General features: G+C 46.2%; 2 protein-coding genes across 13 annotated transcripts in view; one reads left to right on the forward strand and one right to left on the reverse strand.

Moving 5' to 3' along the window:
• The window catches only part of LOC136958447 (coiled-coil domain-containing protein 178), a 45,149-nt gene that overhangs the window by 11,427 nt on the left and 6,728 nt on the right, over nucleotides 1-26,994 (forward strand). For both annotated transcript variants that reach the window (XM_067252346.1, XM_067252347.1), the window contains 16 exons: nucleotides 19,311-19,398; nucleotides 20,044-20,180; nucleotides 20,299-20,357; nucleotides 20,481-20,560; nucleotides 20,733-20,936; nucleotides 21,042-21,262; nucleotides 21,503-21,645; nucleotides 21,721-21,874; nucleotides 22,043-22,138; nucleotides 22,267-22,403; nucleotides 22,677-22,860; nucleotides 22,948-23,010; nucleotides 23,118-23,279; nucleotides 23,470-23,583; nucleotides 24,169-24,314; nucleotides 24,569-24,728. In XM_067252346.1, coding sequence (XP_067108447.1) covers nucleotides 19,341-19,398; nucleotides 20,044-20,180; nucleotides 20,299-20,357; nucleotides 20,481-20,560; nucleotides 20,733-20,936; nucleotides 21,042-21,262; nucleotides 21,503-21,645; nucleotides 21,721-21,874; nucleotides 22,043-22,138; nucleotides 22,267-22,403; nucleotides 22,677-22,860; nucleotides 22,948-23,010; nucleotides 23,118-23,279; nucleotides 23,470-23,583; nucleotides 24,169-24,314; nucleotides 24,569-24,728 — 2,118 coding nt within the window. In that variant the 5' untranslated portion in view covers nucleotides 19,311-19,340. The remainder of the gene's footprint in view (nucleotides 1-19,310; nucleotides 19,399-20,043; nucleotides 20,181-20,298; nucleotides 20,358-20,480; nucleotides 20,561-20,732; nucleotides 20,937-21,041; nucleotides 21,263-21,502; nucleotides 21,646-21,720; nucleotides 21,875-22,042; nucleotides 22,139-22,266; nucleotides 22,404-22,676; nucleotides 22,861-22,947; nucleotides 23,011-23,117; nucleotides 23,280-23,469; nucleotides 23,584-24,168; nucleotides 24,315-24,568; nucleotides 24,729-26,994) is intronic.
• Nucleotides 65-16,495, reverse strand: dtna (dystrobrevin, alpha). Of its 11 annotated transcripts, none has more exons than XM_067252403.1 (23): nucleotides 16,423-16,495; nucleotides 14,132-14,199; nucleotides 13,747-13,827; nucleotides 13,450-13,663; nucleotides 12,938-13,023; nucleotides 12,256-12,410; nucleotides 10,617-10,722; nucleotides 10,091-10,257; nucleotides 9,751-9,875; nucleotides 8,502-8,585; nucleotides 8,224-8,295; nucleotides 6,528-6,620; nucleotides 5,312-5,399; nucleotides 4,788-4,885; nucleotides 4,558-4,671; nucleotides 4,235-4,331; nucleotides 3,124-3,144; nucleotides 2,391-2,550; nucleotides 2,126-2,215; nucleotides 1,912-2,029; nucleotides 1,645-1,744; nucleotides 1,462-1,505; nucleotides 65-1,277 (listed from the first exon to the last, which is right to left on the reverse strand). In XM_067252403.1, exons 1-22 carry the CDS (start codon nucleotides 16,437-16,439, stop codon nucleotides 1,488-1,490), a joined length of 2,172 nt encoding a protein of 723 aa, XP_067108504.1. In that variant the 5' UTR covers nucleotides 16,440-16,495; the 3' UTR covers nucleotides 65-1,277; nucleotides 1,462-1,487. The 11 variants fall into 11 exon arrangements, with proteins under 11 accessions (XP_067108504.1, XP_067108503.1, XP_067108509.1 ...); XM_067252402.1 differs by having other exon boundaries at nucleotides 4,788-4,888; XM_067252408.1 differs by lacking the exon at nucleotides 8,224-8,295.

The raw sequence follows: 26,994 nt of genomic DNA on the forward strand, positions 1-26,994 counted from the left end.
AATCTAGTGCAGTGGACCAGTAAGTGTGCATTACAAGGGCAGTAGAACGACAGTAGGAGCCTAATGAGTCGTCAGGCAACACAGTTGTGTCAACTCTTTATTATGCATCACCACCATGCAAAACCACTGTTATGAACTAGCTCAAAAATCATACAAGGTATATTTCACACATTAGTGATTTTAAGATTGGCTTGCCACATGTCTTAGAGTGACTGGGTAACTTTATATTTTACACGCACACTGATAAAGAACATCAAGTGTGGGTTTTTGTGTATACGTTTGACAAAAAGTTAACAATTTGGTCAGAACATTTAAAATGACAAGACAACTTCAAAAACCTATACCAAAAAGCGAACAATGATTCAATGCCTGAAAGTAAACAAATGTTTATGCCTTCAACAATGTTTTTAATTCTATGTTAAAAGTTGTACTCCATCTTCATATGCATTTTTATGTATCATTTCCTCATGACAATCAGCAATGCAATTAAACTCAACTACCCTCTTAGACCTTTTTACCACTTCCTCATCTAGCCTTGCTTTCACCTGCACAACACCATTAGTGGCATTCAATCAAGTCTCCGTTTGGTGCGACACTTGTTCACATAGTATAATACAACTTAAAGAACATTGCTGTTTAGAACTTAAGGTCGGACTGAATCCCATTCAGAGACTAACCACCATCAGCTAAGGCAGTGCACTTGATTAGGAGATATGGTATGCGTCTATTAAAAATAAACTCTCCACGTCACTATTCTTTTGATAAAAAGATGAATGTCAAACAATAATACGAAAGCCACACAACACCAGTAGTAGTAAGAAGTTTGTGGACTGGTGGGTGAATGTATACAGCCAGACATACATTACTGTTGCCTGTTTATAATGTTCTGCCTGTTTTCAACAGAGTCACCCGTTTTAATGAAACACAGCCAAACAGGTTTGACCACCATAAACCTATACTGTCCTTACTACGTACACAATTCTTACGACCAATACCCAAAAACTGTGGATAAAAATCAAAAGATAATTCCTCAAAAGTCATCAGATTTTATGGCACCGGTGGTATTATAAACAGCTCTGTTGTTCATTGTCTCTCTTTCAGTTCACAGTATTCTCTTTAATATGTTGTTGGTTTTGAAAAATAGATATTTACATATCATATATGTATTATAAGGTGGGTCTATCAGTGTCATAGACTGTGATCCTTGATGTCTCTTAACAGCTTGCTTTGCCGTCTGTCCAGTGTTCTGTACCTGTGTCATTTGAAATATTGCTCACCTGTTATGAAGAGAAATGGAAAATACATGAATATTTCATTGTCGAAAGGAACAGTATATATACACACAGTGATATAAATCGACATTGAAAACAATACATTGGAGGACGTTCTGTTACCTTATCATAATAATCACACAAGACAAAGATGACTTGTTGCAATGGGTAATTATAAGAAATGACTTACTGAACCAGGACATGAGCTGTACATGGTCATTGCTTCAATGTCACCTGTGAAAAAACATGGAAATAATCAAAGCACAAGAGAGAACAACTTAACAATTGCAACAGAGTATGTTTCGCTCGGCGAAGATTGAATGTCCAATTAGACGCACATGCATTTCCAGCTCAGTCTCTGATCTGGGCTCACCATGGCTTGCTCTGGCTCCGGTCGGTGTTTCACCAGCTCCCCCTCCAGCTGACGTTCCAACTCGTTCTCGTAGCTCACCTCCTCTCCCGCGCCTGCATGCCTACCAAGTCAAGTCCATTTACTTATAAAGCACGTTTCAAAACAACCAGTGCTGAACAGAGTGCTGCACAAACGCATGCATGCACTGCTGAGACTCCACAGGGGACAAATACAGCCTGTTGAAGACCAACACTGCTGATTCTCATCTCCCTGTGTGTGTGTGGGTACCTTGGTCTGGTGGCGACCTGCGCCAGGAGCCCCTCTGAGCTGGGAGTGGGCATCATGTCGTCGATCTGGCAACGCCCGAACTCTGAGTCCAGAAGGCTCTCTGTCTCGCTGCCCCCCTCTGGAGTACACAAACAGGGTGTGTCAAAAGGCTGCCTGCGTGTTTCTCGAGTAGTTACACCGTCGGTGCTGCAGGACGGTGTGCCAGAAGCTTCACCTGAGTTCAGCTCCTTGACGAGCGATGACATGGTGTTAGTGATGGAGTCGGCGGCGACGAGGAGGTCGTTCCTCAGGTTTCTCCTGGGTCCTTTGGTTCAAAGCAGAGACACGGGTTCATCGCTATTCTAAATGGTTCAGAGACGTGTAAACAAAAAAAAAGGTATGCATTCTGTGTAATGTATTGTCTGGTGTGTACATATAGTACCACCTCAGTGTGTGTGAGTGTGTGTGTGTGTGTGTGTGCGCGCGTGTGAGAGCGTTACCCTGAGCGAAGGCCTCCTGCACGTCCCCTCCCACCCCCATGAGAGAGTCCTGAGGCGTGTGTGTGGGGGTGGTGCCGGCGGACTCTGACTGGGTCGGCGTGGGGATGGGCCGGCACACGGTGTGGCTGGGGGAGGAGCGAGGGGAGCTAGGACCCTGGGTCTGGAAGGCACACAGGGAAGGGGTGAGGGTGTCATTTGCTGTGTCAGCATAAGCAGTAACACCCTTTGGTATCATCAGGAGGCTGCAACAGTAAACAGGTCATTATCCTAGTGAGGATGTAATTGACCCATATAGCACTTCATCTTGCATTATTACATATCAATTGCTACATATCTCTGCAAATTAAGTTAAAAATTTAGCTAGTTAGTAGGGGGCTTAGCTAGTTCATCTCAAATAATTCATGGCACAATTGCTGAGGAACAAACGTTTCACACATGCCACAATGCACAGGAGGTTAATTGAGCCAGATTCAGTATCTATCAGTCTCTACTGACCACATATTAAACATGCTGTTAGTTTAACAGGCTGCTTTCGTTCCTAAGTAGAGCTGAACAAACTCTGACCATAAATGACACCAATGGAACAGTTAGAATTGGTTGTTAATCTGTTGTGTTTTTAAATGCAGCTAATCGCGAGTTGGCAATTCAGTGAAACCAAAACCTAGTTGACCACTAAGTATCTCTCGACGAGCAATGCAGTATTAGTTGTGACACGCTTGCTTCTCAGACTTACAGCTTGCTTCCGTTCTTCCTCCTGTCGAGAAAAGACTTATTCACATTGGGTCCAGAGATGAACACACAGCCATACTCTAACCCCTCACAAGCATTTCCCCTGCGAAACTCAATTGGGACTTCCTCTCTAGTCAATGTGCTTCTCCATTGATCTTCTTGACTGGATTAGCATTGATCCATTAAGATTAATTAGATTGATAGCTTTGCTACTTAAGCCAGTGCAATAAGCAGTTTACATTGGCTTCTTAAATCCTCTCCCTGTCTCACGGTTGTAGTGATTCTCTCTGTGAATACTACGTTCCAAAGCAAATCCTAGTCACTGTGTTGTCTGGGGCATAATCATATGCTCAAAATCTTAAGGTTAGAATGGGAGACTGGGTAGAAACAAATAACAGTTTCCATATATGGACAAAAGCAGCGAGAACCAGCTCATTAGAGAAGGATAGGGATACACAAAATCAATAGGCCCTGATGTCTGCCAAGTCCCCTGATGAGAGTGATGAAGGCTACCAAACGACCCCCTCTAGTGGCCAGTGTGCCAGCTCCACCTGCTCTGTGCAGGGTGAGCCTGGGAGGGTGTGAGCCTGGGAGGTTGTGAGCCTGGGAGGTTGTGAGCCTGGGAGGGTGTGAGCCTGGGAGGGTGTGGGCCTGGGAGGGTGTGAGCCTGGGAGGTTGTGAGCCTGGGAGGTTGTGAGCCTGGGAGGGTGAGCCTGAGAGGGTGTGGGCCTGGGAGGGTGTGAGCCTGGGAGGTTGTGAGCCTGGGAGGGTGTGGGCCTGGGAGGGTGTGAGCCTGGGAGGGTGTGGGCCTGGGAGGGTGTGAGCCTGGGAGGTTGTGAGCCTGGGAGGGTGTGGGCCTGGGAGGGTGTGGGCCTGGGAGGGTGTGAGCCTGGGAGGGTGAGCCTGAGAGGCTGTGGGCCTGGGAGGTTGTGAGCCTGGGAGGGTGTGAGCCTGGGAGGGTGTGAGCCTGGGAGGGTGAGCCTGAGAGGCTGTGGGCCTGGGAGGTTGTGAGCCTGGGAGGGTGTGAGCCTGGGAGGGTGTGAGCCTGGGAGGGTGTGAGCCTGGGAGGGTGAGCCTGAGAGGCTGTGGGGTGAGCCTGGGAGGGTGTTGGGTACCTTCAGCAGCATCATCAGCTGCTCCAGCTGCACCATGAGCTCCCTACGACTCTCCTGCAGAGCCGACATTCTTTGCTCCAGCTCGTCTTTGCGTTGCCTGACGTAGAAAAACAAAAGTCAAACCCACCATGTCCTAGAAAGCAGCTTCTTTACTGATAAAAGCGTCTGCTACATTTAGCAAATGTAAAAATAAAATAAAAAACATTTACAATGAAAAAGAAGGAATATTGATAAACCAACGGGTGTGTATATATTTATGTCACAGTGGTGTTGTAGCAGTGTCCAGCAGGGGGAGACACTGGGTCAGGGTGCATGGCTAGTACCTGAGGAGGCGAAGCTCAGCCAGGAGAGTGGGGTTCTGCTGGCCCTTGTCTGGGGGAGGCTGGGAGGCCTGCTCATGCTGCACACGCAACCTCTGGATCTCCTGCAGGATCTCTCTGTGGGAGACCCACGCACACACCAGTTCATAGTGAGGCACTAGTTTACTTCTCATTCCTTTCTTGTAACTTGGGAACAGCCAGTTTTGGAAGGGAGGAGGCAGGTTACCACCAACCTGTTTTTGTCCTCCAGCTCAGCGATCAGCTGCCGCTGCTGCTTGTTGGCGTCCAGAGAGAAGCACAGCTCTGTGGGGACCCTCTGCTGCTGCACACGCTGCTGCCACACACACACCATGACATCATCCACACACCACACCATGACATCATCCACACACACACCATGACATCATCCACACACACACCATGACATCATCCACACACCACACCATGACATCATCCACACACCACACCATGACATCATCCACACACACCCCACCATGACATCATCCACACACACACCATGACATCATCCACACACCACACCACAACATCATCCACACACACACACCATGACATCATCCACACACACCACACATAACATCATCCACACACACCACACCATGACATCATCCACACACCATGACATCATCCACACACACACACTATGACATCATCCACACACATACCATGACATCATCCACACACACCACACCATGACATCATCCACACAGACGCTGCTGCTGTGAGCGTGGGTCCTCACCGTGACGGCTGCGTCGGAGGCCAGTCTGGCGGCGTAGCGGGCGATGAGGCTGTGCTCTTCATCCTGGTGGTTGTTGCTCTCCAGCAAACTAAGGAGTCAGGGGAAGGAGTCAGGGGGAGGAGTCGGGGGAGGAGTCAGGGGGAGGAGTCGGGTGAGGAGTCAGGGGTTGACACCAGCACACTAATTTCTCAGAGTCAACTCACTCTTAACAAGGAAGCAACATACAGTATATTCACTTTATAAGAAGACAACAGTTTGATTTTAATTCAATTTTTTAAGGGAGATTTTTGAATGGCTGTAAAAAGTTTGTTATTAATTCCTTCAGTCAAACACTGGTAGGTGACTCTATCATGGACCGTCAAGTTATAAACCATCTTTGGCATTTGATGAGGATTCTCTGATCACCTGACTTTGCAACATATCATTTGTTTTGTTTGAAACATAAACATCAATTCAGCTTGTTTACCAGGGAAATGTTATACAAAAATTTCCTGCATTAACAAGTCTATGGTCAGAGAAAGCAGTTTAGTAGCAGAATGCACGCACATTATAATACACACTCATACACGCACACACATAAACAAACGCACAGCTGAATGCAGGCTTACAGCAGCAGCAGGAACAATAGTAGGTTCAAGGCCCAAGCTAGATGAAACTTCACAATAAAGTCTTATGAACCGTTCAGAGTTTCTATTCACAGCAACACTTTCCATGTATGCTCAGCATCACTACTACAAAATAAACTAAATGAACTATAATCAACATGTTTACACTGTATATCAAATATACTGTCAAAAGTTTCCAATAAAAATATTCTCAAGGACCGCTCTTAAAGAAATGAAGGCGTACAAATGTCAACTATTGAACTCTGGTTTGTATAGGCACTATGAGGACTGCTATCACTTGTTGCAGTTTAACAAGATAGTATTGACCTTCAGACAGGGTTACTTTTGCCACACTTGCGAATGCAAAGGCAGGAAGAATCGGAACGTGGAATGAAGCTACCGTAGTGAGAGATGAGTGTAATAATGGTTTACAAACGTACACTGACCAAACAGTGAAAAGCCAAGTGTCTAGCTGTTCATTTTTCATATCATGAGACCAGAGGAAACATGTGCAGGAATAGGGCTTTTTAATGCTCATGACCCAAACTAAGGGAGAGTGAAGCCACACTGGAGTAGACAGCCTGTTATAGAGGCAGAGGAGTCCCACTAACCATTTAGGGTTGTTTTGGAGCAGATTCACATAGAGGCCAATCAGAACATGTTCATCGGCAAGTCTATCGGCCACATCAAGGCTGTAGTTTAACCTGGAACAGTGTAGGGTTTCAGAAAGAAACATATTGTGCAGATGACAAAACACAGACAGACAGAGAGATAAGGAGAGACAGGTAGGGAGAGAAAAGGTGGACAAAAACAGGTTTGGAAAAGAAAGAGAATGGCTCAACACATTCTCATTCTCAAGTCTATAGAGGAAAACCAAAAGCCTTGTAATGCTATCTGTCTATGTTGTCTCCTCAGTACCTAGGGCTGAAAGCGGGCTTTAGGATAAGAGTTACCTAAAGACTTACCTATCTAAAGTAGTCTTCACTAACTCATAGAGCACAGTTCATTTAGAAATAAACGTTATTAGAAAAGAGCACATGCTTGGTCAATCTATCGAACCCTATCTTCACAGCACATAGTTGTAGACATTCCTATGGAAGCCGTATTGAAATGACCTGTCAATAATTGAGTATGTACATTTAAAGGCATTGCCAAAAAAATCATGAAGCCAAATCATTTATTTGAATGACCAACAAAAATCATCTACATCTACCACAAATCACCTAGAAGATGCAAACAGTGTATACCACCCGCTATCCAGTATCCTCAAGGCTACTACACATGAGGGGTTTAACTAAACAAGTGTCTCTGGGACCTCCAGAAACCTCTGCTAGTCATCCCACCCCCTCACTCCAGTGAGGCTGTGCTTACTAAAGGGAGCAGTATCTTCCCAATGGGACCCCCCCCTCATGTAGCACAGGTGTGCCATAGGTAATAGGTGTAAAAAATTAAATCGCATTTGAATCGGGATTCAGTCAACTAGCGATTCCGAAATGTATGTGAATATTGTTTTTTTTAATGATGTTTTTACATTTAGCAGATGCTCTTATCCAGAGCGACTTACAGTAAGTACAGGGACATTCCCTCCGAGGCAAGTAGAGTGAAGTGACTTACCCAAGGACACAACGTCATTTTTCACGGCCGGGAATCAAACCGGCAACCTTCTGATTAATAGCCCGTTCACCCACTGTTCAGCCATCTGACCCTGTTTGTTGTTTTTTTATCTCTGAAAAATCGTGAATCCATTTTTTATCGAATCGTGACCCCAAGAATCGATTTGAATCGAATCGTGAGGTACCAAAAAGATTCCCACCCCTAATAGGTAACCATCCTGAGGTCTTTCCTACCCCTCCAAACATTCTCCCCCTGACTCGATCAGACAAGGTCATCAAGATGTGTGTTTGCACAGCGTCTGAAGTGGACGTTGTGAAGCAAACAGTAAGAGGCTCAGGCAGTGAGCCGTCTGGAAGGCGACCACGAGCATGTCGTGTGTTTACGATGCAGGGATGGGAGCTTCTAGTTTGTTTCACTGTCCAGGATACTGTGCGTGTCCATGACAATGACAGTAATGGATACGCTGAGCTAATGAATAGTCGATGATCTTTGCTGGGCATGCTTCATCTAGTGTCTATGTCCCTTGGGAACCCCAATGCAAACCCCCTCAAACAAAAAAATCTGTAAAAGCTAATAGTTCCATTGGAATGGGTTAGCACTGATATATGCTCTATGAGGATTATTTCTAACTACATTAGTCGCATGCATTTTGAGCCACACAGCCATTATTACTGGCAAGCCCGGATCACTTACCCCTTCCCTCTCAACAGATCTGGTGCGGCCCTAGCCAAGTTTTTTCTGTGCTCAACTTCATTATTCTTGGTGCTATTTATATCAGACAAAAGAGTGAGACCACAAAAGGAGCAACATACACACGCACTCACCCACATAGCACACACTCACCCACAGAGCACACACACTGTTATTGGACAAGTGGGCTTTTTAGGGGTGTTGCTTCACTCCTCTCCGTGTACCCTGGGGTCGGGCTCTTACCAGCCGGCGCTGAGGTTAGCCTGAGAGCTGGTACTCACTGTTTGGTGGAGTAGGGGTTCCCCGTGGTGGGCATGGAGTGGGAGAGGGTGTAGTCGTTGGTCAGGTTCATTGGTCTGGGTGGCCTGTGCAGGGCACAATACATGGTTAGCACTCGCTTCCGCCTTCAAGAGAAAGAGAGACATGATGTGTGTGTGTGTTTTCTGAAGTGGGTCAGTAGAGACCAGAGGCACAGTGCGGCGCAAACACAATGGCTGCTCTTCTGATGGTGAAAATATTGTCAGGCAAAGAATGGGAGAGGTGTGTGGGAGAGGGGATGACCTAAAAAGAGATTAGAATGTAGTCTGAGACAAGGACATCGTAATGAGGAATCAGAAGTGTTGAAAGACACGAGGTCGTGCCACGGCATGCTTCCACTCCCGCCGACAAGTTATCAACCGCCTACAAAGGACATCCCTGGACATCCTACCAGTGCGTCGCTTTCAATAAAATGCATGTTAAATTGACTAAGTAAACATGAGATGGGTCATCGTTTCAGAGGTTGTCCATCTAATCTAATGTGTTAGAATGTTCTAGACGGGAGACTTCTAACAAATATACAAAGAAAACTTACCATGTGTCCCTATTGAGCGGCAAGAAAAGAACAAATGCACATGTTACGACAACCCACAATTGGCCTTGGTAAGTGTTTACAGGATACAGTTAGTACAACTATACTTTACTCTACAGTCAATATTTCCCTAATATTAGTCATAATAAACCGCCATTCTACTCTTTAACTTCTGAGAGGAGTTAGGAGTCAGTTTAGCTGTTCAGGCGTCGAAACACAATCAATCACATCCTAGATCTGCCAGCCAATGACCGCAACTGCCAAGATAGTTTTTCACTCAGGATCACCCGTTAAACGGTGACACAAAGTGCCGTTGTCGACATTTCACGAAAAGGAACACACATTTGAGTGAGATGCACATCCTCTATTTGGACTGCGGCCATTCCCAAGGCCACAATTAAGCCTCATCGATCGTGTGCTGCCAAAGATTGATCACTAGGAGTTGAGGCGTGTGCAGGCAATTAGAGAGCATTCATCTACAATCATAAGGGTCTACTGGAAAGATGCTGGATGTGGAAGAGGCCTCAGGCTGGCTGTAGCCATAGATGACAGTCCTTGATGATCTGCTGCATTCACTATATCTACAATGCTCTATGTCCGTTGCCTTAGATAAAAGTCTCTGCTAAATTGAATCCATGTGGATGTGAATGATTGAGGAGAGTGTAGCGGTGTTTACTTACACTATGTGGGCTAGGTTTAGGGGCTTCTCAAGCATGTCAGGGAACATGGGGTGGAGAGGCTCCCGACTGGACGCACAGCTCAGGGACTTACTGAGCGCGCTCGATAACTTCTTCGCAGGGGATTTCTGGGAGGAACACAAGAACATGTGATCTCCTGGGATCAGAGAAGATCGTGGGCCCCCCCCCTTTGGCTCACCCATGTCACTTAGGAGCCTTTTTGGTGTCCGTCCCTTTCGGGGCCCCGGCGCTGCCACCGCACTGCCGCGGCTGCGCCGACTGGCCCAGTGCCGTCACGCCCACTGACCCTCCCCCACCCCCGTTCCCCCCCCTCCCCCCATACCCATGACGTGTATTCCTTCATCTGGTGCTGGTTGCTATGGGAACCGCTGGCATGCCCCCTCCAGAAGCAGTCCTGACAGAGCTGGTAATTATGACATTGCTGGCAGCGGTAGCGGAAGCCCATCATACTCTCACTGTGGCAGTAGGAGCACTCGACCGGGTGGAAGACTGCAAGGGGGGGGGGGGGGGGGGGAGGAGGGGGCACACAAACACACACAAGCACGGGGTAAACACTCCTTATTTTGTTTTACGACAGTTGTTCTTGGATGTTTTGCTGGTGTCTCGAACGACTGTTTGGATTTGACACCGATTCAGGTGTTCTAGCGGTGATAAGCAGTGTGAGGAGGAGGCCGTGTCAGCACTCTGTCATTGGTACTGCGGGGAAGCTGATCTCGAGGGCGAGTTCATGTGTCACACACCAGGCCTGCACGTGTCTCTGTGTGTTTTTTGCACAAGTGTCTGTGTGCGTTTCTGACTCCACAGTGTCGCCGCGAGGCGTGCGAGCGTGTGAGGCAGCGGAGGCTCACCGTTCTCCACATTGGCGAGGCGGTGCATGAGCGGTAACCACACCAGACACTGAGGGGGAGGGTCCCACATCAGCGTATCCAGGAAGGTGTTGAGGGACACCTTTTTCTGTCAACACACAGGCAGGGGTACATCTGTATCACAGTACAACACACAGGCAGGGGTACATCTGTATCACAGTACAACACACAGGCAGGGGTACATCCGTATCACAGTACAGCACACAGGCAGGGGTACATCCGTATCACAGTACAGCACACAGGCAGGGGTACATCCGTATCACAGTACAGCACACAGGCAGGGGTACATCCGTATCACAGTACAGCACACAGGCAGGGGTACATCCGTATCACAGTACAACACACAGGCAGGGGTACATCTGTATCACAGTACAGCACACAGGCAGGGGTACATCCGTATCATAGTACAACACACAGGCAGGGGTACATCTGTATCACAGTACAGCACACAGGCAGGGGTACATCTGTATCACAGTACAGCACACAGGCAGGGGTACATCTGTATCACAGTACAGCACACAGGCAGGGGTACATCTGTATCACAGTACAACACACAGGCAGGGGTACATCTGTATCACAGTACAGCACACAGGCAGGGGTACATCTGTATCACAGTACAGCACACAGGCAGGGGTACATCTGTATCACAGTACAGCACACAGGCAGGGGTACATCTGTATCACAGTACAACACACAGGCAGGGGTACATCCGTATCACAGTACAGCACACAGGCAGGGGTACATCTGTATCACAGTACAACACACAGGCAGGGGTACATCCGTATCACAGTACAGCACACAGGCAGGGGTACATCCGTATCACAGTACAGCACACAGGCAGGGGTACATCTGTATCACAGTACAACACACAGGCAGGGGTACATCCGTATCACAGTACAGCACACAGGCAGGGGTACATCCGTATCACAGTACAGCACACAGGCAGGGGTACATCCGTATCACAGTACAACACACAGGCAGGGGTACATCCGTATCACAGTACAGCACACAGGCAGGGGTACATCCGTATCACAGTACAACACACAGGCAGGGGTACATCCGTATCACAGTACAACACACAGGCAGGGGTACATCCGTATCACAGTACAGCACACAGGCAGGGGTACATCTGTATCACAGTACAACACACAGGCAGGGGTACATCCGTATCACAGTACAGCACACAGGCAGGAGTACATCTGTATCACAGTACAACACACAGGCAGGGGTACATCCGTATCACAGTACAGCACACAGGCAGGGGTACATCCGTATCACAGTACAACACACAGGCAGGGGTACATCTGTATCACAGTACAGCACACAGGCAGGGGTACATCCGTATCACAGTACAGCACACAGGCAGGGGTACATCCGTATCACAGTACAGCACACAGGCAGGGGTACATCCGTATCACAGTACAGCACACAGGCAGGGGTACATCCGTATCACAGTACAGCACACAGGCAGGGGTACATCCGTATCACAGTACAACACACAGGCAGGGGTACATCCGTATTACAGTACAAAGTAAAAAAAGAAAAAAAACACCCACATAACCATGCATACCCATTATAGAACGGTCTGGGGTTTTTGTCAATTCACGCTACAAATGCTCACCTGCTGTGCAAAGCATGTTCTTGTGGCTTGCTCAGTATAGCCAAAGGATGGCCCCTCAAAAACGGTCATTGGTAATTTGAGTACCTCCCTTAGAAATTGGTCAAACTGGGAGTATACCAGGATACCACCAGGATCTGATATCTGTGAAAAAATGTCTTGACATAACACAGGGGACGGGGGGAAGGTTATTTTCAAAATATCAAATGAATCAGACTAATTGTCAGTTGTCACAAAGCATAGTGAGCTAATTGCAGTGTTTAGACAATGCAATTATAGCCAATACTAGGCGAAAAACAAACTGAAGCAAGGCTGTTTTTCCATGTCAATTATTTCAACACATTAGCTAAATCAGTAGCCCTCCCTTTCCCCTCCGCAAGACACTGCTGAAGCTGCAAACAGATTTTGTGGATTATGTAATAAACCCTATCCTTCACACTATGAATAATGATTTCTTCCAGCCGTGGAGAGCATGGTCTACGAGCCATGGGCTCTGCAGATAGATATTTAAAGAAACCCATTCTGGCTCCAGAACATTCTGTGAGATTCTTATAGACTCAAGTTCACACATTCTTTACAGTGCAGGATTTCTGAACCGTACACAACTAAAGCTGGCTTTTCATTCTGGGTAAATTGGTTTATTCTTTACTTGAATCAATGCTGAGTGATGAATTTGTTTACTTACATCTTAGCTTGTCTATAATCTTCCCTCCGCAAATGGTTGCTAGGGCCATTTTGACAATGAAGACGGATATTTTTCCAAGGCCTTCCCTGAAAGAGAAAAAGTCATTTCACAATTTGTACTAAAAGTTTATTCTTCAAGAGAGAGAACAGTCTTCATGTGGAGCATAGCACAGAGTTCCCTGTCATACGTATGTTGAGCTAGAAGCGCACACGACCCAACAGTAAAGCCCAGTCCCCTTTCTTAATGTTTCCCATGACGTCTTTGCATCCTCGTCAGTTTACTTCACCCGTCCCTAGATAGATACGTGCCTTGGCTACGAGACCGTCGTGGTGACACATCCATAGAAAAGCAGACTGTGTTTGTCCTCGAGCCATGACAGGCTCCGTGGCTCTGCGGGGCTCCCTCGTCACGCTGCTGATGCCTGGACCCCTGCTACATCAACCATCCCAGAGCCAAGCAACTGCCCCATGACTGGGGGTGGGGGTGGGTGGCGGTGTGGTGGGGCTACTCACGGGTCATACGCCGCCAGCAGGAAGTTGAGCAGTAGGCTTATGGACTGCTCCACGCTGATCTGGTGAGTGGTGGGCATGCGCTTGTTCAGCTGGCAGAAGATGGTGGACAGTATTGCTTCCAGCCGCGCCACAGTGAACTCCGTGTTGAGGTCCATGGTGTTGAGGCCATTCTCTCTGAAAGCCTCGATCACATTCCAGATGTCCACCAAATGAACTGCAGGCCAAACATGACGTCAGCCACTACACATCTCAATGTTACCGATGCAATATATGTGCGTGTTATTGTACTACACTCACGGTTGCATTTCTTCTGAACAAATCTGAGTTTGCAAGCTGTCCTGTACGTCGACAACCTTATGGAGTCCAGATCTTGAGCCCCTGGAAAAGAAACACACAAAAACACACCTGTGTGAAACACAACACTGCGGGCAGGAGTGAATGCATATCTATGTGCAGCACACTCGTGAGGCCATTAACACTGCATGCCTGTGTGTTGAAGCCAGTGTCCCAAATCTTTCCTAAGCACTCTGACAACTCTGTCATACATCCTTTATCTGCATTTACAGCTTCTACAGAAAAGGGGCTTGTCGCTCCTACTGTATGCGCAGTGCCATGTGATGAACTGCACACGGCGCATCGGCGCAAAAACTGGGTCGCTTTGGAAATGACCCTGAATACGTACTCATCTCCGCAAACAGTTGTCTTCGGTCCGCCATGGTGTCGCCGCTCGCCGCACGGGCCTCTATGGCTCTGAGCAGGGACAGGGAGAGGGGTGTCAGTACAGCGGCCCGACACAGAGCTACCGCCCAGGCGCACGCACCGTCACAGGGACAGGAGCTGCATGCGCTCAGCTGGACAGCTATGGCGCTGTTTGTGTGTGCTGCAGAACGGCAGTGTTTCTTTTCCGTCGATCCGGTTTTCTAGCGGTGCCCTGACGTCCACGCGTGTTTGACTGCTCAGGCTGTATCTAGTGCATGTGTGTTTTGACTGCTCAGGCTGTATCTAGTGCATGTGTGTTTTGACTGCTCAGGCTGTATCTAGTGCATGTGTGTTTCGACTGCTCAGGCTGTATCTAGTGCAGGTGTGTTTTGACTGCTCAGGCTGTATCTAGTGCACGTGTGTTTCGAATGCTCAGGCTGTATCTAGTGCATGTGTGTTTCGACTGCTCAGGCTGTATCTAGTGCACATGTGTTTTGACTGCTCAGGCTGTATCTAGTGCATGTGTGTTTCGACTGCTCAGGCTGTATCTAGTGCATGTGTGTTTCGACTGCTCAGGCTGTATCTACTGCATGTGTGTTTCGACTGCTCAGGCTGTATCTAGTGCATGCGTGTTTCGACTGCTCAGGCTGTATCTAGTGCATGTGTGTTTCGACTGCTCAGGCTGTATCTAGTGCATGCGTGTTTGACTGCTCAGGCTGTATCTAGTGCATGTGTGTTTTGACTGCTCAGGCTGTATCTAGTGCATGTGTGTTTCGACTGCTCAGGCTGTATCTAGTGCCCGTGTGTTTCGACTGCTCAGGCTGTATCTAGTGCCCGTGTGTTTCGACTGCTCAGGCTGTATCTAGTGCATGTCAAGCGTTTTATCCAAAGCATAAGTGTGCTACTATGCAGGACTAGGCCCTATTACAGAACGGTAATATGAAACACTTGGTTAACAGCAGTGGCCGACCACCACTATCATCGCCCACTTAATGTCACGTTCCACTCCATACAATTCACTTGGTATGATAGTGTCATATGGAGGATTTCAAACGCACTCACTACAATCTAGACATGATTGGCTCTTGCTAATTCTGCATTCAGTGGGGTGCTACTAACACACACACACATATCTCCAGGGATACTGTATGTTGCTAACTCGTCAGGGGTCGGGATTAATAAAGTTGTTTTGTGTTTACAACAAAGGGAGACGGGTTCAATCCGCTGACAAACTTGAGTAAGACAAGGACAAGTCTTTCACCGAGGCAGAATGGCAGAGAATGCTCACACCATGCCTCACTGCACACTGTCCAAGGCAATCTAATACACCTAGTCATGTGGTTTGTTGCCATGGCAGCAAAGAACCCAGTCACTCCATTCCTAAAAACAGGGTGCCACCCCCCCAGCCCCCAACCCAAACACCCCCACCCAGCCCCCCCTTTTCCTTTGCAGATGACCAAAGTTTATACTTTGCACATCCGTTTTCTTTTCATTTTATTTTATATATAGAGAGATTATTGTAACCTATCAAGCTAAGTTCACTCAGATCCAAGCTGGAGAAACCAGAACACACACTGTGCACTGGGGCATGGGTTGTGTAGTGTCAAACTGTTATTTTCAATATTAACCGAATGGAGTCAGTTGGCTGAGCGGTGAGGGAATCGGGCTAGTAATCCGAAGGTTGCCAGTTCGATTCCCGGTCATGCAAACTAACGTTGTGTCCTTGGGCAAGGCACTTCACCCTACTTGCCTCGGGGGAATGTCCCTGTACTTACTGTAAGTCGCTCTGGATAAGAGCGTCTGCTAAATGACTAAATGTAAATGTAACCGGATCGACAATTTACTTCTTGTTTATTGTGTAATAGCAAGCAATTGCGGACACATGCCATTTTCTCAGAACACCCACATCTTGCAATAGGACTTCACCAATGTTCTGCCAAGGTCGGATTTAGTAGGCTCATGACTGTGGTTTCATCATGTTTACATGAGTCAAAGATTTGTTTTTAGTCGTTGCTTGTTAGTTGTCTACAGTATGGCCAATGTTGAACATTGTGCAAAACGAATGGTAACTAACTGCTAATTAAATGGTAAGTTACAAACATAAGTTTCCACATCACAGCGGAACAGAGCTAGTTTGACTGCCAAAGTATCTACTTATCATATTGTAATTCTGAGATATAGCGCAGATCTATCACCCAGGAGTGTTTTGATTGAAAATCACAAAAGACGTCACACAAGATGTCAAAAACGGAATAGTGACAAATATCGACCTACCCTTCAGAAAGAACCATGATCCTCACTTCTGCTGTCTGTCTGATCGCTGTTACAAAGGCATGTCCTTCTTAATGACACCCGTACAGAATAAGCCCCTGTTAGCTATGACAACGAAAGCTATACCCCCGTTGGACAGGCCTAACTACAGATGTCTGAAATTAGAAACGGTCTGGACACAGTTTCTGCTGCCTCTATCTATAACTTCAGATGAGCGGGCTCCACATTCTTGTCCAGCTTTGCTGGCTCTCTCGTTGCAGCCCCTCAAACTTCCCAACTGGCACCATCCCAGCAGGCATTACTCTTGCTCTGTGCCAGTGTCACCCAGGCAGTATTAGAAAATAACTGCCCTTAAGAGAGCAGATCATTGTATACCATAAAGTGTGTAGCCGTCCTTCCTGCCATGATCCAAGCCATGCAGTTTACAGACATTTCTCTTAGCAACATACCACTGCGTCACCTCGTTTCAGTTTAATTCTCACCCAGCTACGTATCTATTGAATTTCAGGCACGCAAAACCATTACTTTAGTTGTTTCTTATTTATATTAAGCCTCTATTTACAACACGGGTAAAGAAAACGCAAGAGACTGTGTTTTTCCATTTATATTCTCCAAATACTTCGGGTCAGATTTTCATAAAGTGTTTCTGTACACAAGCAGTTCCCTCAGTTATGACCTGCATATTCCCAGTAGGCTCATAAGCTATTTATTGCAGCTGTCCATTTACATCCACTGATTGAGCTGAGTTATTTTTACATCATGAGAATATAATTGAGGTTGGCATCTGATTCGAGGGACTGTGAAGGACTGTCAACTTAATGGACAAAAAGTTTGTCTATTAAATTAACAATACAGCGTCAATACTTTGTCAGCAAAGCATACTCATCACAAACTGCAATACTAGTACATATAATTGACAAGAGTCCGATGGCTGAGCGGTTAGGGAATCGGGCTTGTAATCAGAAGGTTGCCGGTTTGATTCCAGGCCGTGCTTAAAAGACGTTGTCCTTGAGCATAAAAGACGTTGTCCTTGAGCAAGGCACTTCACCCTACTTGCCTCGGGGAAAATGTCCCTGTACTTACTGTAAGTCGGTCTGGATAAAAGCGTCTGCTAAATGACTAAATGTAATTGTAAGATATGACAGAATGTCTGTGGCGGCTGAGTGCTTGTAAAGTACGGTCTGCTGTCTGGTACCAGCTAGTGACGTCTGCACAAAGGGCCTTGGAACTGCCGCTTACTGATCACCATGGTTCTCTGCTTCACAAGACCAAAACTTTAGAGCCCCTGTTGGCTCAATGAGTATTTTGTGGCATGGTTTATGATTTTTTTTTCCGCGTCAAGCTGTTTCAATACGCTAGCCCAACTTAATTCTTCTTCTTGCATTATAAGGACAGGTCGGTAAAACGGATTCAGCTGATATAAAGTCATACAAACACAAGTTGACTAAGAACAATATTTAGGCGAAGGAGAAGATCGCTCAACAAATTGACATGAGAAGACGAGCTGTGAAGGCAACAGGCAGATATTGACACCTATGCACGCTACTATTACCTGTGTGTAGGCTATGAGATCACCTGTCACGACAAGCAGTCACTCTTTATAAAAGCTTTAACAGTGTAATTTTAGGGTTTAATAACCTGCATTGTCTCTAAGCATGCAATAGGTCTAATGTTTTCTTTCTCGGTTAAAGTTGTATCTTTCCGAATCAGAAGGTCGTTTCATCGCCGATACTGGCGGGAGCAGTACACTTGTTCTAGACTTACCAGAATTTCGAAGCATCTTTCAACAGCATAGTTTATCCAAAAAATGAAATGTAAGCCGTCTCCAGCGGTGGTATAACTATTTGTTTTATCAATTACCTGGCTACCTCCTTAGAACGGACATTCTTTTATTGCTGAGTGCCTTTTCAAATGGTGCTGTGATGGAAATTTTCTAGTAGCGCAGCCCAGCATTTGCCTTGAGTATGTGGCCTCCACGATGACGTAATGCGGAATCTCTTCTCTTGCGTCAGTGTACATACACTTTGTATATCTTTCCCAAATATTGAAGTCGTCCCAAAAAGTAATATTATGACCTTAACATTTTGGTCAGTGCTTCTCTTAAAGTATGGGAATGTGTTTTAAACTTTATTGATATTCTGTGTATTTCTGAGGAGGGTAATAATTGGGTTGCTTTTATTCATTAATAAGGCGTTCATTTTGTCCAGGATCACTTAGATATGTAACTACGGCCTAACTGATGCTAATTAAGCCTATCCAATTTGATTGCGCCTTAAGTTGAATGTAATTTAACTATTTAATGTATACAACTTAATCCTTGATATTTATTAACAGCCTATAACTTTATCATGAATCTGACATCGTACCGAGTTCTCAGTATATTCAAGACTCGTTAAAGTCGTTTGGATAATTATTTAATTTTGCAACGGTGCAATGAACACACATCCAATCTTCACTGCTCGTGAATGCAGCTCACTGGGAACCTGCCTGTTGCTAAGCAACCGCAGGATATGCTGAGTAGTTTAGGCAGCCTTTCGAGACGAAAAATAATTCTCCTGTGTAACATTTTAACGCCTTCACAAAACTTGTTACTTTGAGTAAGGTTTTACCGGATAAATTGTTGGCGGGTTATGTATTTTAGCTGCCAGAAAGTAAATCAATATGTAACATTTTCTAGAGAAATTTGTCCCTATTCAATTCAAGGGGAGGAGTACAGTAAGTTGATACCAGCACCCGATTATCACAACGAAATGTTTGCTCTACAGTAGGCTACCAGTACTGTAGCCTAGCCTACTACTGATAGACTCCAACATTATGTATCGCGGTACAAACTCAAAATGTGATGCTGCTCTTGAACTATGCAACTAAACTATGTATTTTCATATTCCTAGATCGTGAAGACTGGATCCAGCAACAACAAAATGCCTGAAGTTGAACCTCTCAGGTTCCCATCAAGAGAAGGGGGACTTAATTTACAAGGTTGGACTGAAATTAAGTATTTTTTTCTAAAAATAAAGAAAAACACTGAATAGCCTATGAGGACAATTGATAATACAAGCTAAACTGCTTAATGTCAGGTCCACAATGCAGACAGGCATATTTTCTAATTTAGGCAGCCACCTATTCAACTAGGCTACTGTACATTGCAGATATCGCTTCACCAGCAGGCCCTTGCCCTGAATAATGTTAAAACTGATACAGTAATAATGTAATCTCGGTCGCGGCCAGATGGCGCTCTTCAACCACCGAGTCACTTTTTTTACTTTTGGAAAGGAGAATTAAAAAGCCCTCAAAGTAGTTAAATCCTCTTTTTCAGTAGGCTATAGAAGTGACAAATAATTCGAAACATAGTTTACCATATGGATTAGGTTTACCTACAGAGTAGGCTAGATACATGAAAACAAGCGTTATTTTTGCATTAAAACACAATACATTTGATTCACTAACATAGGGTACCATACTTTTTTCGTAGGGGTTCTAAAGGCAAAGTCGGTTTATAAAATGTTTTGGTGGCATGTATTAATATTTGGTTCCTTATCAAGCCTGACAGCAAGCGTGGTTCATGTAAGCCTACATAAAAATTCCATTTTGTTTTACGGCTGGTGACTTCTGGTATCTTTGAAGATCAGGAAGATCTTCAAGCAGTGTGCCCTGGTAGACGTCGCAGCTGTGCTTTGGTTAACACCCCCTCACCATGTGTCAACAAAGCTGTTTGCCATATCCAGGAGCTGAAGAGAAAACTTGAAGATTGGTGTCAACAGGTACACTGCCAATATCAGATGTGACCTTGAAGCAGTATGATCATATTCTGGAGAAGAAAAAAAACTAACTTACTACATTAAATATCCCATAATTTTTGGTTTCCTTCTCTCCTACCAGTCAGTAAATGATCAGCACCAGATGTCTCACGAAAAGCACCAAAACAGCAAAACTCTTAGGTAATGTTGTGTGTTTTCAAACTAAATCATTTCACAGCAGTATTTTACCTGTGGGATGTTCCCATTTTCGTCTAATGATACAGTATTTCTTATTCAATCTGACATACAATCCCTCCTCACCAGGTTTCATTCTACTGACTCAGACACGGACTCACTCATATCTACAGAGCTATACATTGAGGGAATTGGACTCAGCGCAAGAGGTGACTTTAATATATACCTTTGGTTACCTTCCATAAGATAACTATGATCTGGGCACTCAATAAAGTCATCTCATACTATGTACCAGTGTCAGAAAGTCCTATTGATTTACAGCGACCTCACATTCAGTCATTTCAGTCCAGATATGAAGAAGCTGATCCTCTCTTTCCACAGAGAGGGCTCCATCGCCCTCGTTGAGGAAGGAGACAACAGACGTGCTTGTGGAGGTGGTGTACCTGATCGAGCGCTTGGAGGCCGACCGCCAGAATGCAGAGGAGGCTCTGCTGGTGGAGAAGAAAAGGAGGAGAACTCTGGGGAAGAAAATGGATTCCATCTGCCTCTGGAGACAGCAGGAGTTCCCTGGCGCCGTTCAGAAAGGTCAGTGGCACAAATGGAATCAGAGGACAAACGTGATCTTGTCACTCAGACTGATGTCATTACACGGTCGGTTCCTGGTTTTCATCGAGCGCCACTTCCTTCCAGAGCACGAGGCTTGCACGCGAGACATTTGTGAGCTGCAGTGGCACCTGAGGTTTGGAAGAGACCGACTGACCCACGTGAAAGACAAGCTGAGCCACACGGCGGTGGTAAACCAGCGCCTGCTGGACGACATTGACTTCATTAAGAAGCACGGCCCTCTCGTGAAGGAGAAGCTGGAGTTTGAGAGGAACATCATGAATCAAATCAATACCGCCCAACAACAGGTATGGTCTATTTTCGAAAGGTGTTCTGTGCTTTCATGATCATACTGTAGACAGTGTACTCTTTTAAACCCTTTTTAAACTTTACTTTCTATTCTGGACACATTCTCACTCGTCAGAATGTTCATTGTCACGTGCAGAGATTAAATGTTCATTATGAATTGTTCCACCAGTGGGAAAACATTCCACTAAAAGTAGTTACAAATGCAAAAATATCAATAAAACAATCTTGTCTTTGTGTAGGCCGATGAGTCATATACACATCAATTCAAAGAGCTGAGGAGCGCTGAGGAGCAGTTGAGAAGGGAACAAGAGGCAGCACAGAAGCAGAGGGAGGAGATGGCCTGTGTTCTCAAGGACATCCAGAGCCAGCTGCACCAACGCCTGTGAGTACTCCGCCGCGAGGTAGATACACGCACGCTACTCAGGCACTCACAACTGCTGCTGTTTACCTGCTCCAGAAAGGATTTGGAACAGTTGCAGGCCCACGGGGAGGGGCAGCGCAGTAAAGTGGAGGAGATGGAGGAGAAGGTGGCATTCACCGTGAAGCTCTCTGTCGCCTTGTCCCTACACATACCCCTGCTGCAAAAGAAGGAGACAGACAGTACCGATCTGGTGAGGACTGGCATACTGCATGCCGCCCAAAACACTGTCTCGTGTAATTGTTTGCACCAAGAAGTATACCATGCACTACTCTAGGTCTCGCTGGTTGTTCTGGCAACTGTGTTAAGTGGCGCTCACAACAATCCTTATTGCTTATATTGTACACATTTCACATAACAGGTTTTGGAACTGAAGATCATCATTGGCGAGGAAGTCGGGAAAATAGATGAAATCAAGGAGCAGATTGCAGAGCTGCTGAAAGATATCCAAGGCACTGTGAGTAATGATGAACTCGGAGTTGCGCAAGCATACACTGTCCCGCACTCCACAAACCAGCATCCCAAACCTTACGGATGTCTGTTGAACTTCATGAACCTCATTGTAACTCCACGGGACCGCTCCAGAGACTCGCCGGCGAGGCAGAAGTCTCTCTCCTGGAGGAGGTGTTCCGGAAGAAACGCCAGGACCTCCTGGCTCTCCTCGACCACAACGCAGAGTTAGACATGGAGATTCAGGACTACACCAAGAAGATCGAAGAGAGGTTCTCCACATCCTCCATGACATGGACACGCACATTAAAACACATAATACACACATGCACTGTCCAATAACATTTAGGCCAACAAATAAAAACCTTTACTGTAGTAGCTGTATTATAGCTACATAGAAACGTGTGTGAGCGTGTGTGAGCGTGTGCTTGACTCTGTGCGTGTGTGTGCATGCCTTTACTCGTATGTGCATGTGTGTGTGTGTGTGTGTCTGCCTGTCCTCGTGTGTGCTTGCGTGTGCGTGTCTGCGTGCGCGCGCGTGCCAGCAAGCAGGCCGTCAAGAGGCTGCACAAGGACAGGAAGCGCTTCCTGGAGAAGATCAGCCTGAACGAGGAGCGGCGAGACGAGGCCAAGGAGGAGCTGAACCTGACGGCCAGCGTGCACGACGACACCAAGACCAGGCTGGAAGCCCAGGAGCAGCTCACCTTCAGGGAGGAGCAGAGGAACAGGGTCAGCCCCAGCGCCACACTCAGGGGCCCGGCCACGACAGGAAGGAAGGGACGGACCACCGGGTAACCAATGTGTTTCCATTCACAGAAAGCCATCGAAGAGCTGAAGAAACAGCTGATGGGCGAGATGAACGCCCTCGCCGTTCTGAAGGTGAGTCGGAAATCTCGAGGCGGAGGCTCGTCTTCCGGCGACACCCTTTGCCGTTCCTCGGGTGGGGCCTGGGAGCGCGCGATCTGTTGACGCCATTCTGCTTTCAGAGTCAACTCTCAGCGGTGAAGGCGCAATTGCAACAGGAGCAGTCCACCACAGAGGTAGCCAAGCAAGAGCTTAAGAAGGAGTTTGAAGAAGCTTTGTCTGCTACTGGATGCCTGGAGGTAGAAATGGAGGAACTGAGAAAGATCCACGAGGAGAAGTCCCAGGTAGAGGAACCGACGTCACGTGACAGAGCTGTGTAGAGATCTGTCACGTGACTGTGACTACACTGAGCTGTGTAGAGATCTGAAAGATCCGTACAACATTCCATTGCACTACAACCAGAACCAGTGTGTAAGTAACAACAACGCAAAGTTTTGTTCACGTGCATCGATTTTGAACCTGTGTATCTTTCAGACCATTTGTAATTTGATGGGAAAACTGAACGAGATTCGATCTGAACACCAAAGAACATCAGACAAAATGGAAGCTGAGAGAAACCTGAAACTAGACCACTTGAGCAATGTCAAGGTACAACATTACATTTACATTTAGCAGACGCTCTTAACCAGAGCGACTTACAGTAAGTACAGGGACATTCCCCCGAGGCAAGTAGGGTGAAGTGCCTTGCCCAAGGACACAACGTCATTTGGCAGCTATGCACAACGTGCTACAGTTAAAGTCAGCGTATACTTTGCAAACCTAACAATTTTAGCTTGAGTTTGAAAGGATTCAAACCAAAATGTCCCACCCCCTCCCTTCAAAGCCACTCCCCCAAAACACATGAACGCTGCCTGACTACTGATGGGAGGTAGGTAGATAGACAGACAAATAGTCCAGTCAATGAATTCAGTCCAAATGCCGTCCAATCAGTAGTGCCGTTTCGACCATAATGATTGGTCGTGTTTATTACAGTCCTAAGATGCCCACAGATATCGGATTAATTTCATTTTACTGTCAGACCTTTAGATTTATTAGTTGCTATCAGGATGTGAAATTTATTAAAGCAAATAATGTCAAAAAGTGCTTCTCAACAACATGACCTACCCTGCCTTTTAAAAGCCTTGCGATGTGCATTGTGTACAAAGCCTCCAGCCTCTTCTTATTTTTCAACAGAAACAGCACAGGGCACTTACAGAGAAATACGACCGCACTCTGAGCAGGATGAACGAGCTCAGCGAAAAATCCAAAGAGTACAGAGCAGCAAACGATCAGATGGACCAAACAGCTGCAACCATGCCTGCTGTCATTGACGAGCTACAGTAAGAAGCCTTCACCAGAGTCAGACTAGGACCTGTGAAACCACAGCACTGTGCCACGACTACGCCGTGTCACCAGAGTGTCTGGAGGCTCGTATATAATACTGCATCTCATGCTGGGCTTCGGAGCGCGGAAGGATCCTTCTCACCATTTTTGAAGACGTCTAATTTGGATGATCGATTTGTAATGCTGGGGTGGGGGTGTGCTGCTCCGATGCAATGCGTGTGATGGTTGCGTGTGTGTCGTTCTTCTCCAGGTCGGTCCTGGAGGCTGTGGAGTTCAAAATGCAAACGGCCACGTTGGTCATGAGCACGCTGCAGGCTGACACAGAGGCCTGCCAGCGGCGAACACACGCCTCAGAGCAGGCCCACAATGCACTGCTCACCATCAGACAGCAGAAAATGAGGGACACCAAGGTAAGGGGATCGTTCCAGCTGAATGCCTCTTATAATAATCCCAATAAAAACGTGGAAGGACAGTAAGTGTGTCACGCAGAACAATGGCTCCATAGTTGGTAGCTATATACGTCCCTGCAGACGTGCATTAAGTTAAATAATTCACTTATATTCTTCCATTCCCGACTTGATAACACGCTTTTGACGTTTTGACAGTTCCCCTTGACTGGTGCTTTAACTTGACGGCCATATCTGCTCCATTGTCTGTTCACAATGCTCTTCCTACCAGCGTACGTTGCAACTCCCTTCACTTTCCCTATTTTCTTAAAATTACAATAAGTTGCGGGATTAGATGCAAAAAAAAGACTTTTTCTACAAAATTGCCGGAAGCGTTCCAACCCCTGGAAATCTAAAGCGTATGCTCTCCACATAGGCAAGTCTTGAACAGCTCTTAGCTCATTGTGTGTACTTATTTGTGGATTAGTGTCAGTAGAATTGCTTGTCACAATCCTTATCTTACAACACGGCTAGACAAAAGATCCCTGAGCAATTAAAATTACATGCCTTGGTCGATCTAGTTTCTATGTAGTTTCAATGAATGACTAACTAGCTGTTGAGGATTCACACCTCACACTCAATGATGGACAGTGAAGCTTCAAGATGACTGTACAGGCTACATGTACACCCTTACCCACTGCCCTATGTGCTGATATCCGCTCAAAGCTGTTGTTAACATCCAGTAACTGAAAACAATACATTTCTTCTTTTTTATCCATATCAAAAGGATGGGGGGGGGTTTGATGTGTGAACATGATAAGTTATTTCGATGCTCTGTTTTAATAGAAAAGCCCTAGTTGTAGTAAGGTTTTTATCTGCAGGATTAGAAGCCCCAGCCGGAGTCTCTTGGCTGATGGGAGTTTCACATGGCTTATCTAATGTGAAATCGCCATGTGGTATATAGTTTCATTAAACGGTGATCAAGAATGCATTAGTTCAAAACAAGAAAAGGCAATGGAGCTTAAGCCGCCATGCATCCGGGTGCAGCAACTTTAAAGAAGTTGTTGGCGTGAGACAATTTAAGAATTGGAAGTCTTCCTCATAGACGAGACTCCCATTAGCCAGATAAAAGTCAGCCATGCAAAAAGAGGTTTAGCCTTTTCACTTGACAAAATAAAATGGAAACAACAATACACCCACTACACCAAATGAACAGATCAGGGTTAGAGCGGGCTGGGTTCTAAGGAAATTGGCTACTTTGATCATTGAGTTCAATAAAAAACACACATAATGTTCGCATTAGCATAGCATAATAAGCACACTAAGCGTTCGGGAAAGCAGCGTGCGTGACGCGGAACAGCGTGTGCGCGGTAATTGCTGGACACATTCTGATAGGAGATTACGCAGGAGAAAGATGCTGACCTCAAATGATCAGCGTGAGGCGCTGGAGGTCACCGTGTCTACGGATGTTGACTTGAGATGTTAGGTGTCAGGTGGAGCTCGTCAGTAATACTAAACTCTTGAAGGGTCTATTCCTGTGTGCGTGTGTGTGTGTGCGAGCCTACACACTAGGCTACACTACATGGGGTCTTGCATGTCTATGCATAGACCTACTTGTGGCCTCAGTCACGCACTTCTCCTCAAACTCGTGTTCCTGTTTGCTCCCGCGGTCAGGACCTACAAACATTCAGCTATCTCCTGAAGCAGAGACGAGCTGTGGTCATCTCCAGCTCCAACCCAAACGTCTTTTGAGATCCGCGGTGCGCTCATTCGTTAATTTGATCGGGGCTGACGTTCGCCGAGGATAAAGTAAACAGCCAAACTGCCTACACCATCAGTTTCTTCTGGGCAATGAAGTGGAATCTGTTCCATTTACACTTCACAACAGCTTCAGATGGGCTTTGTCAGTGCTGCATGGAGTAATTAAACCTGAAATCAATAGCAGGCATTTGTCATGTTTACAGCCCCTCTTTCTGCTGGGTTAAACTCATCACTTTAGTGCTGTTCTGTTTTACTGCAGAGACACACTTCATTATGTCTGCAGGTACAGTTGAGATATTCACCAGCCAACACCGTCCAAGTAGCGTTGAGATGAAAACAGTGCCGGCAAGGGAGACAGTCACTTACTGTTATTTATTCACTCGGTTTCCGGAAAGTGTGTCCGGCTTCCACGGTTCCCGGTGGCCTAGTTTGTAACACCCACACGTATTCCAACTCATCATGAGCACCCGCGCGCTGTTCCCTGCAGATCACCTTGATCATTCTTTAGAGAGAGGACATAGCTAGACCC

The sequence above is a fragment of the Osmerus mordax genome, chromosome 16, assembly GCF_038355195.1.
Source record: "Osmerus mordax isolate fOsmMor3 chromosome 16, fOsmMor3.pri, whole genome shotgun sequence".
Taxonomy (NCBI): Eukaryota; Metazoa; Chordata; class Actinopteri; order Osmeriformes; family Osmeridae; genus Osmerus; species Osmerus mordax.